General features: G+C 35.5%; 1 protein-coding gene across 4 annotated transcripts in view; it reads left to right on the top strand.

Annotated features, from left to right (window-relative positions):
* PLSCR1 (phospholipid scramblase 1) overlaps window positions 1–11570 on the top strand; it is a 29755-nt gene extending 18185 nt beyond the window's left edge. For all 4 annotated transcript variants that reach the window (XM_004037810.4, XM_063704286.1, XM_063704288.1 and 1 more), the window contains 5 exons: window positions 1114–1156; window positions 4703–4923; window positions 5051–5212; window positions 9590–9751; window positions 10657–11570. In XM_004037810.4, coding sequence (XP_004037858.1) covers window positions 1114–1156; window positions 4703–4923; window positions 5051–5212; window positions 9590–9751; window positions 10657–10713 — 645 coding nt within the window. In that variant the 3' untranslated portion in view covers window positions 10714–11570. The remainder of the gene's footprint in view (window positions 1–1113; window positions 1157–4702; window positions 4924–5050; window positions 5213–9589; window positions 9752–10656) is intronic.
* Window positions 11571–12379: the final 809 nt, after the last annotated feature.

Below are 12379 nucleotides of genomic sequence, written 5' to 3'. Positions count from 1 at the left end.
GCTTATTTCACTTAACATAATGTCCCTTAGGCTCATCCATGTTGCTGCCAATGACAGGATTTCATTCATTTTTATGGCTGATTTTTATTCCATTGTGTGTATTAAGAATGAATTTTTCTTTATTCATTTATCTATTGATGAATACTTAGGTTGATTCTATATGTTGACTGTTAGTGCTGCAATAAGCATGAGATTGCAGATACCTCTTTGACATATTGATTTCCTTTCCTTTAAAATTTTTGTTTTGAAAATTTTGAAAAATTTGAAAAAATACTGTTTCAAAAAAAACAGTAGTGGGATTGCTGAATCATATGGTGGCCGTAATTTTAATTTTTGAGGAACCGCTACACTGTTTTCCATAATGGCTGCTCTAATTTACTTTCCCATCAACAGATTTCCCCTTCTCCACATTTTTACCATTATTTGTTATTTTTTTGTCTTTTTGATAAAAATTCTTAACTGGACTAATATAATATCTCATTGTGGTTTGAATTTCATTTCCCTGGTGATTAGTGATGTTGAGCATTTTTTCATAAACTTACTGGCCATTTTGTATCAATTTTCTTTTTTTTTTTGAGATGGAGTCTCACGCTTGTTGCCCAGGCTGGAGTGCAGTAGCGCGATCTCAGCTCACTGCAACCTCTGCCTCCTGGGTTCAGGCGATTCTCCTGCCTGAGCCTCCCAAGTAGCTGGGACTACAGGCACCTGCCACCACACCCAGCTCATTTTTTGTATTTTTAATAGAGACAGGGTTTCACCATGTCAGCCAGGATGGTCTCGATCTCCTGACCTCGTGATCTGTCCACTTTGGCCTCCCAAAGTGCTGGGATTACAGGCATGAGCCACCTCAATTTTCTGATTTTTAAAGGTACTCCAGTATAAATCAATTTCATTTGACCTAAATTTTTCCACATTAATAATGAACGCAATAAATATTTTATTAATTAAAAATATTAACTTCAGTTTTACACTAAAAAGTAATATAAGCTGTTAAATATTGATAATTGATTACATGTACTTTAAAAAATATAAATACATGAATTTTAATTTGGTTAGCTTATAAAAACCTTCATTTGACATATACATACCACTTATTTTTTTTTCCTGCTATAGATAGATCAGATACTGATTCATCAGCAAATTGAACTTCTGGAAGGTATGTATTCATTGTTTTAATCTTGTTTCTATAAAGAGTAGAAGTTTATGCAGATAAAGGCACATTGACCTCCACAAATATAACACTCTCACTTATATAGGACAGTTAAACCAGTTATTTACAATAATAAACGTTATCAGCAATTCATTTGTAAAATTTAGGAATCGAAAGGTAAAATGCTGTTATGTTGGGCACCTGCCCTCAGGATATTGACATTAACTTAGTAGGAAAATAATCAAAACCCTTATTTTGCTCCTCTCTTCATACATCACTTTTTATCTGACTTCTACCACTTAAGCTATTTTCTCCATAATTGTGATCAGCTTAAGAATGGCACAGAGCCACATTCCAAAGTAAGTTATCTTTTTTATTTGGATGACGAAGTTTGGGAAAATTATCATTTGTGCCCACAGTTTCTCTTGGGAGTTAAGATGAACCCTATAAAACCTTTGTATACGAGGTCAGATGCAGGCCACTGCAGTGTTGGAGGATGCTGACCAACTAGCCTGCAGGCTTGGCTTCACAGAAGAGCACTCCTGCTCCTGCTGAATGGCCTGACATTTCCTTGGGTCCAGGGCTCCTTAGGTGCAAAAATAAACGTAGGAAGCCAATTAATGTTTTATAATGGCTGCCAGGGGAAGAAGACCCCGGATAGATTTATGGACCATAGTGTTTTCCTTCTAGATAAAAAAGGTTTAATAAAAACTCTCCAGTTTTTAGGAATATGTCTGCTAAATTCATTTTCACCTGTCTCCAAAGTTTCTTTCCACTGGTAAAAATTAGAACATGAATTGTATAAGCAGAATAATGGATTTGGCTAAAATATACAATTGTCATCTATTACATTGAAGTTATTTGTAAAGCACATTATTATTTATAATTTACTTGATTTTTTTTAGTGTATCTAAACAAAGCTTTCTCTGGAAGAGAGCTTTGTATTCTGAATTTTTTAACATTTTATAGTATATATTAGTAAGGCTATGAAATCCAAACAGACATATAACCAAACATTACACAGCACACTATTTATCTTTTTTTGTAGATTTATAGGCTTTATAAATATTTGTTAAATATGTGTTAATTATGAAATAGAAAGTTCCAAATCTAATAGTTTTTAATTATGCTTATTTTTCAAAAAAGAAATGTCTCCAGTTTTTTTTTGTTTCTTTTTCTCCAAAATTGAAAGTCTATGTTATTTTTTCATGAGTGGTATAAAAAAGATGAAGATTACTCAGTTTTTTAGAATCTGAGCATAAACTAGGCACTTACTTTTTTTTTTCTCAATTCAAAACACAGAAGACAATAAAAATATAAACAATTTGTTTACATTTTTAAAGTAAATGAAAAGAAACTTAAAGGTTATGTAAACCAATGTTGTTTTACAAATAAGCTGGAGATTTTTGAGATTAAGCTACTTAATGTAACAATTAATTAGATAATGAATGTCCTCTCAAAATCAGCTTAACTTTTTTCTCATCAAACATTTGACTATTTCAGATGTTGAAATCAGAGGTGGTTCCTATAAATGCAGAGTACAGGGTCTGTCTGTGTCCCACCAAGGACACTTAAAGGAGTTCATGGTGGTAAGACTTGTGAAGGCCGTCTTTATCCGACTCAAGAGTCTTTCCACATAGGCATTATAGAGTGATTTTTCCTCCATGTATTTATTTTAATCACTCATTATTTCAGCCAGGCTTCTGACATCTATGACCCCAGTTACTGAGGGCTATGTACAAATGGGACAGTTATTGCTCCTTTCTGGCTTTAAATATGGAGAGGTTTCCAATGTATGGTTAGATATGGAAAGCCCTTGACACAAAGCATGTGAGCATCAGCATTTTGCAGCCATCTGTTTCCCTCATGAAGAGATTAGCCCAGCAAAGGTGCAGAGTTCACTTAGGATTCCCATGGTCTAGATATTCTGTGAGTTGAAGTCTTGGTTGCCGAACACCTTTGTCTAATACCCACCTCCCACTTCTGAACAACTACTGTTGAGTTGAATAAGGATGCCCTGGATCCACTGTGACATTCTAATTCATCTTTCATTTTTACTCCCTCGGTTTTTATGCGTGTACATTGCCTTCTTTCAAAAGCATTGCAAAAAAATAAGACATAAGTAAGGTTTATAAGACAGTCTCAAACCAATTGATTTAATATAAAATTTCATAGCACATAAACAGCAATCCTCTTATATTCCCCTCCACATTACACAAAAACTATCCTGCATTAGTGGACGTTTTATCTATACACCTAGCACCACAGTGCCCACCCACAGCATTGCCCCAACTCTCAGCAGAAAAGTCTCTCTTCTGACAGACATTTATGGAATTAAGAAAATATAACTTGTTTCCGGTGTCTCACATAATGAAGGGATGGGTTGCCCCTCCACACTTGTGGGTGTTTCTTGTTAGGCGGAACGAGAGACTTGGAAAAGAAAGACAGAGACAAAGTATAGAGAAAGAAAAATGGGCCCTGGGGACTGGCATTCAGCATATGGAGGACCCGCGCCAGCACCGGCCTCTGAGTTCCCTTAGTATTTATTGATCATTATCGGGCGTTTCCTGGAGAGGGGGATGTGGCAGGACAATAGGATAATAGTGGAGAGAAGGTCAGCATGTAAACACGTGAACAAATGTCTGCATCATAAACAAGGTAAAGAAAAAAGTGCTGTGCTTTTGATGTGCATATACATAAACATCTCAATGCCTTAAAGAGCAGTATTGCTGCCAGCACGTCCCACCTCCAGCCCTAAGGCGGTTTTCCCCTATCTCAGTAGATGGAATATACAATTGGGCTTTACACCTAGACGTTCTATTGCCCAGGGACGAGCAGGAGACAGATACCTTCCTCTTATCTCAACTGCAAAGAGGCGTTCCTTCCTCTTTTACTAATCCCCCTCAGCGCAGACCCTTTACGGGTGTCGGGCTGGGGGACGGTCAGGTCTTTCCCTTCCCAGGAGGCCGTATTTCAGACTATCACATGGGGAGAAACCTTGGACAATACCTGGCTTTCCTAGGCAGAGGTCCCTGTGGCCTTCCGCAGTGTTTTGTGTCCCTGGGTACTTGAGATTAGGGAGTGGTGATGACTCTTAACAAGCATGCTGCCTTCAAGCATTTGTTTAACAAAGCACATCCTGCACAGCCCTTAATCCATTTAACCCTAAATTGACACAGCACATGTTTCAGGGAGCACAGGGTTGGGGGTAGGGTTACAGATTAACAGCATCTCAAGGCAGAAAAATTTTTCTTAGTACAGAACAAAATGGGGTCTCTTATGTCTACTTCTTTCTACACAGACATGGTAACAATCTGATCTCTCTTTCTTTTCCCCACGGCATAAGGACTTAATTTCTCTATACATTGGTAATCTCTCCTTTTTTTTGCCATTTTTCTCTGCCTGGATCATCTCTAAACATCATTTCTTCTCCTTCTCCTTATGCCACTTGGGGTATCATCTAAAACTGGCATAGCTAGATATTATAATATCTGGATAGATTCAATATTTTTAACATAGAGGTGATTATGATTTCGTCTTTTATGTTTTTAGTTTTAACAGGTTTTGAAACTAATAACAAATATGAAATTAAGAACAGCTTTGGACAGAGGGTTTACTTTGCAGCGGAAGATACTGATTGCTGTACCCGAAATTGCTGTGGGCCATCTAGACCTTTTACCTTGAGGATTATTGATAATATGGGTCAAGAAGTCATAACTCTGGAGAGACCACTAAGATGTAGCAGCTGTTGTTGTCCCTGCTGCCTTCAGGAGGTCTGTGATCAATTACCAGAGCACTTTGTAAAATAGTTCAGCAAGAATTTCTGCCCTGTCATTGAACCTTTCATCGAACCTAGGCATTATGATTATTACATTTACATATATTATTTTGCCTTTGTAGATAGAAATCCAAGCTCCTCCTGGTGTACCAATAGGTTATGTTATTCAGACCTGGCACCCATGTCTACCAAAGTTTACAATTCAAAATGAGAAAAGAGAGGATGTACTAAAAATAAGTGGTCCATGTGTTGTGTGCAGCTGTTGTGGAGATGTTAATTTTGAGGTAAGAGATGTCATAATGTTTATAAGATTTGCTTTCCTAATATAAGAAGAATGTAATTTTGCAGGACGTTATAAATGCATTAAATAAGTGTTGTGTGCCAATGTCTCAATAGCAAGATGATTTTCTCATTTATTTAACTTTGGGCAGAGTGGTAGTTATCACTCTGATTAAAGGTCACTGTTGGTCATGAGAAATGGAAAAAAAAGAAGCAGACCCATGTAGTCAAATAAAAATAAGCAAATCATCCCTCACTTAAACGTGGTGGTTTCTATGTGATGATACTGTATATTATCCATTTTAAACAGAACGTTAACCTTGCCATCTAAGTCTGATTGCCAAAGCATATGGATCCTTCTTAAATCTGAAATATCATCTGCCAGTGCTCAAGGCCATGTTCAGAATGTCTGACATCTTTGAATTCCTACAAGAAGCCCAATTATGCAAAGATAGTTTTGAGAAAATTAGTATAATATGTACTACCCAATTATGCTTCTCTGTGGTCTCTCCTTTTCCCTATATTAAATTAGGTCACTAGAAGCTGCAACATATTAATATGTGTATATTTACTGTAATACATTGTAGAATTTCATTAGAGTAGCTCTTCAACAACAGATGGTCTACTTTTACAATCCAAATTTTTTCATTGCAAATGTTTAAAAATCAGAAGGTTTTATAACTTAATCTTGATTTCTTGTTTCTCTTGGAAAATCAGAAAATTGGGTTAACTGGGCCCACCTTTCCAACAAAAGAGTAAAAATCTACCAAAGATGTGTGGGGCTGCCCCTTGTAATAATGACATGGGAACTCTACCACTGTCTCCACCCCTTACTGAGGTTTTTCAATATCCAGTGTCATTCATTTATGTGATCTGCCTGCCTTCTTTAATCACATGGTATTTTATTCCTCCGTCAGACCTTAGCTATATAAAGATGAATCCTTTCCCCCACTGACTTCATAATCTAATGACAGAGATTTGCAGTTCTAAGGAGGATGTGATATAGAAACTTTAAAAAGGCTCTTATAAGGGGATTATATAATGCGTGTATGTATATGTGTGCATAATATGCATGTATAAAAATTTTATGTAGGGGTATGCATAATAGCAGTTCTTCATGTAAGGGATGGAATCTCTGTCCTACATCCAGAGAAGTGAAAAGTAATTTCTCATTCAAGGAACAATGTTAACAGAAGTTTGGCTGGCATATATTTTATTTTTAGTAAATAAATGAAAACACTGGAAAAACATTGTGTAATCCTTGTATTTGATACTAAAGAATTTATGTTTCATCTGGCAGTCTTTCTTGATGGATACCTTAAAGCATCCATTCCATGTAATAAATTAACTTTTCTTCTATTTATCTAGAATGATGATATCAAGGTACTCTCATGGAAAGAACTGAGAAATAGTCACTTGAAGAATTTTCCATAGAGTTGACAATGGAAACTTTGACACCTCAAAGCAGAAATTATCAGTATGAGGGACCACTAAGGAACATAAAATCCACCAGGGTGTCACTGGGCATGGAAACTTGAAGTAATAAAAGAGATAAAAGCCTGTTCCACAGCAGGGGCAGGAGTCATTCTAAAACAGAGAATAACTCAAGAGGCATTTCATAGGTGTACTATGTGGAACTAATTCATGGATTTGATATCAATTGAGGATGAAAAAAATTTTGGAGATAAACTTGATGTGTTATTATTCTGATATTACATTGGCCAAGTTAAGAATCTTGGAGGAAAAACACTTGATTTGTGTCCTCTTGACCATTATGATAGTCTGCTTTTTAAAAAGTAAGGTATCAAATACTAATACACATCTAGGTCAGGGATCAGCAAAATATAATCAATGAGCTGTAGTTGATTATATAAAATATATATGGGAAGTTAATGACTTGAATTAAGGTCATGTTGGATTTTAGTTATGCAGAGGAAAAGAATGGAGAGTTTTCAGCAAACAGATGGTAATTGAATCTCTAAGAAGGTTATCTTAATGGTGAGTAAGAGAGAGCCTAGTAGACCTTTTATCCAATATAGGTGATAAGAGAGTCTGTCTCCTTCAAGGACTCTTGGTAGGGGGAAAAGATATGGCCACATGAAACTGACATACCAAGTCAGCTCTGTCTATGAGCTTGAAATCTGAATTCCTGCCACTGTTGTGTTTCAGGAATCTCAAAGTATAGAAATTGATCCTGAGTAGTGATAAATTTTATATGGTCAACTATAGCCCACAGATTTTTTTTCCTGCCCTCTCAACTAGATTTTCATTAGTATTCAATAAATATGTTTTTAAAAAGCAGACAATCCTAATGGTCAAGAGTATAGACACTGGAGCCAGATGCCCAGGTTCGAAACCCATCTTCCCAACACTTATCTATGTGACTTTAACAAATTCTTTCACTTCTCTTTGCTTTAGTTTTTTTACATGAAAATTGGCTGTAATAACAGTAAATAAATAAATCATTAGTAAGTAAATAAAATAGCTTACCAGCAACTATTAATATACTCATGATACACTTTTTATATTTCTTTGCTACATACCTAGATCCTATATGCTGTCATTATATTTCAGTATTTTGCATTTATATTTGCATCGTGAGATGAATCTATGGTTTTTAGAATGCTTTTACCAATTAGTATTGCACTCATGGATTTGAAAGTTTAACATTATACAATACCAATTTATTATTTCCAAATGTTGACATTTTATTATAGTGATTTTCTATTCCAAAATGTCTACAATTTAGCTAAAAATTATCTAGTCCTGCTAATTTATTGGTTGAAGATCATTATTTGCATTTCTTATCCTTGCCATAAAAAATGTATTCTCTACTTTGTTAAATTTCTTGCTGTAGTAATCAAAAAGGGCAAATGTTAATATCTTTATCTGTATAGTGTTGAGTTTACGGTGGCTAGTAAGTTGTCAGCTACATTTTTCATTTTTTTAAATTTCAGAATTAAAAAATAAAACATAAGAGTTTTCATTACTAGCTTCAAATGCTTCAATGACAGCTATTAGCAGAAAAATACTAACATGTACAAGAAAGGATTTGTATTAGTTTATTTCACCACAGTAGTATTTCATTACACATAATCCCTAAAACTCAGCAGCTTGCAATAAGTGTTTATGCTCATGCTTATGGGTGTGTAGGTCAACTGTGTTTCAGTGGATGTATTTAAGCACTGACTTAGGCTGCATGTTAACCTCAGTCTGCTCCAGGTAGATTTGTTGTATGGCTGTAGCAGCAGCAGCTACCTGAGTCATGCTTTTCTAGTGGCTTGTCACTGAAGATCATAAGCCAGGCCAAAGCACTTAGCCAAGTTTAAGGACACTACTCTTGTCATATCTGCTAACACCCATTGTTCAAACAAGTAACATGGCCAAGCCTAATTATGAAGGAACAGGAAGTATACTGGCCCTACAGAAGGAGAGGGAATGAAATGAATATTTGATGAACAGTATTATGCTATCGGTTTCATATTAGATGTTTATTTCTAGTATTTTACAAACTATCCACTTGTACTCACATAAAATGAGTCAAGTATTTTTAGATTCCCCACATTTATTTAGCTGAAAAGGACACTCCTCTGTTAATACAACTATATGTGTACATAGTTTTGTGAATTTCAGCTACATTCAGTCCCCACCTGCCCTCCTAGAGGAGTTGCCTTAGTCTGAGCAAAGTCCATTCAACCCTATATGATGGCCCTGGGCTTTCCTCAGGCAGAATTGTAAAATTAGGAAACTTCTACTTTGGAGCTCATTTGTTCATACACTCTTCATCTTTTATTATTCACACCCCACTAGTTATTCACTCTTAACCTTAACCCTTGGCGTGGGGCATTTCATCAAGTTACTTATTGGTATTTGCCTTTACTCCAAACTGCCAATCTTTTCTAGGTGCTTAGTATTTCATGTTTGGCAACTCACAGTGGGTGGTAATAAGCCTTTTCATCATATTTAATCTTTCAGTCTGTGTAAACTGTGCTTCTCCTAAAGCAGAAGTCTAATAGGAGTCTTGTTCATTAACTTCCTGATGGCTTCTAGAAATGTCATCAAAGAAACATTTCATATTTATATCCTTTTTTGCTTAAATTTTCTTTTGGGCCAATTCAAATAATTTATTAATGTCTATATTAATATAAAATAGAAATTGTTAAATATTTCAGAAAAACTTTCTGAAATATAATTTCTCCATACAATGAAACAGTTTTTTTCATATATCTATAAATAGATACAGGAGCCTCCAGTTATCTAATGAGGGTTACATATGGTGCATAATTTTACTACCATATTTGTTTCATCTTACTTCAAATTTGAAAGTACCTTTGCTATAAGTTTCGTAAAAGTATTTAATACTTTTTTTTTTTTCAATTTAGATTAAATCTCTTGATGAACAGTGTGTGGTTGGCAAAATTTCCAAGCACTGGACTGGAATTTTGAGAGAGGCATTTACAGACGCTGATAACTTTGGAATCCAGTTCCCTTTAGACCTTGATGTTAAAATGAAAGCTGTAATGATTGGTGCCTGTTTCCTCATTGTAAGTCTGTTCTTATTAATCTTGATTATAGATGCTTTCTCTAGGTTCATTCTGCAATGATTCAGTAAAGTGTGTATTTCAAAATGACATTTTAAAATTTATAGATTTTAAATCAGGATTCCCATTTAATCCTAGCTCTGAAATTCTATTTGATCCTGACACTCTGGGGTCACAGGTGACTAGTTTCCACCTGAAGAGTCTATGAATATTCACATGGCAAGAGGGGGACTAAGGAGATGTACTAAGGAGAGATTTTAGTCTCCCCTTAAATCAGGCATCTCCTAGATGCTTTGAGGAAGAAGTTGAAAGTAGGCATATGTGGAAAAAATTTAGTGAAACAAGGAAACTTTACCACGACTCATAGTAATTAAATTAAACCATCTAATATAGGAGTATGAAGTACAATAAGAGTGTACAGTCACTCAAGTGTGTAGACCTAACTACCAAATTACAGGAAATAATTGGATATACCAGTGATTCTGAAATTGCCTTCACATTAGAACCACCTAGGGACCTTTAAAAACCCCAAGGACTAGTCCATACCTCAGTTCAACTAAATCAGAAACTTCGAAGTTCATATAGTGTTCCAGGTGATTCCAGTATGCAGCCAAAGATGAGAATTATGGGGATAGAGAAAAAGTAACATTTAGAGAAAATGACTGGAAGATTAATTAAATTCATACAGGTATCAATAAATGAATAGAATTATAGAATTTATTATTAAAATGGAAAGCCAAAGGTAGAACTTTTATAATTATAGAGCTTTTGTATATTTACTTATTACATTTAATTTTTTTAACAGATATGTTACTGTGTTTCACTAGATCCCTTAGTATTTCTGCATCTGATAATTGATCTCTGTCTTGTTGTTGAAAATTCATTTGTATACTTTTGTTTTTATCTAGGACTTCATGTTTTTTGAAAGCACTGGCAGCCAGGAACAAAAATCAGGAGTGTGGTAGTGGATTAGTGAAAGTCTCCTCAGGAAATCTGAAGTCTGTATATTGATTGAGACTATCTAAACTCATACCTGTATGAATTAAGCTGTAATGCCTGTAGCTCTGGTTGTATACTTTTGCTTTTCAAATTATAGTTTATCTTCTGTATAACTGATTTATAAAGGTTTTTGTACATTTTTTAATACTCATTGTGAATTTGAGAAAAAGGACATATGAGTTTTTGCATTTATTAATGAAACTTCCTATGAAAAACTGCTTTGAATTATGATCTCTGATTCATTGTCCATTTTACTACCAAATATTAACTAAGGCCTTATTAATTTTTATATAAATTATATCTTGTCCTATTAAATCTAGTTACAATTTATTTCATGCATAAGAGCTAATGTTATTTTGCAAATGCCATATATTCAAAAAAGTTCAAAGATAATTTTCTTTACTATTATGTTCAAATAATATTCAATATGCATATTATCTTTAAAAAGTTAAATTTTTTTTAATCTTCAAGAAATCATGCTACACTTAACTTCTAGAAGCTAATCTATACCATAATATTTTCATATTCGCAAGATATTAAATTACCAATTTTCAAATTATTGTTAGTAAAGAACAAAATCTCTCCCAAAGAAAGACACATTTTAAATACTCCTTCACTCTAAAACTCTGGTATTATAACTTTTGAAAGTTAATATTTCTACATGAAATGTTTAGCTCTTACACTCTATCCTTCCTAGAAAATGGTAATTGAGATTACTCAGATATTAATTAAATACAATATCATATATATATTCACAGAGTATAAACCTAAATAATGATCTATTAGATTCAAATATTTGAAATAAAAACTTGATTTTTTTGTATATTTGATTTTTGTTTTTAAACGAAATGTGTTCAGATGGTATTTTGAGCACTCATTCAGTTAAATGATGGTACATTCAAAGCAGGATATTTCCCTGACCCCTTCACAGGACTCGAGACAGGGGTGCCTTGTGTACTCAGCCTGCCACTCTCAACTCCTCCTGGGAGGGAGTGCACAGGCAAACAAGGCAGGAACTGGAGTGCACAAGCACTGGAACTGGCTGGCCGCTTTGGCATGGGCAGGAACAAACTCTGTGCAGGCCCTGTGGTAGCAACCAGGTGGGGTTGACTGCGATTCCTGAAGCCCCAGAAGATGTGTTAACAGTGCTCTTTTAGCTCTGCTGTCTGTGGGTGGCTTAAGTGTTAACAGCTCAGTGGGCCCTTTGCCTTGTCATGTGGGACAGCTGCCCTCCACCAGCAAGGGCAAAGGTCGAATGTGAGAGCCTTTTATATCGGCACTCATGGCTCCCAGGCTCTTGTCCGGTGTCCAGGAAAAATGTGGTCACAAAACAAACTGAAGGATGGTAAATGCGGGGGATTTTATTGCTGATGAAAGTGGCTCTCAGTGAGAAAGGGAGCTGAAAAGGGGACAGTGGGGTAGGTGATCTTCCCCTGAAGTCTGGCCATCTCCAGCTGGATTCTTCTCTGAAGTTACACTGTCAAGCTGTCCCTCTGAAGTCAAGCTGCCCCTCTGAAGTCAAGCTGCTTCTCTCCAATGTCCAGCCATAGTCTCCACTCCTCTCTGACTGAGTCTTGGGTCTTTATAGGCACAGGATTGCAGGCAGGGCGGGCCATGGGCAGTTTAGGAAAA

Source organism: Gorilla gorilla, chromosome 2, assembly GCF_029281585.2.
Source record: "Gorilla gorilla gorilla isolate KB3781 chromosome 2, NHGRI_mGorGor1-v2.1_pri, whole genome shotgun sequence".
Classification (NCBI taxonomy): domain Eukaryota; kingdom Metazoa; phylum Chordata; class Mammalia; order Primates; family Hominidae; genus Gorilla; species Gorilla gorilla.
Note: the sequence above shows the minus strand (reverse complement) of the source record. Positions and strands in the feature narration are given on the sequence as shown.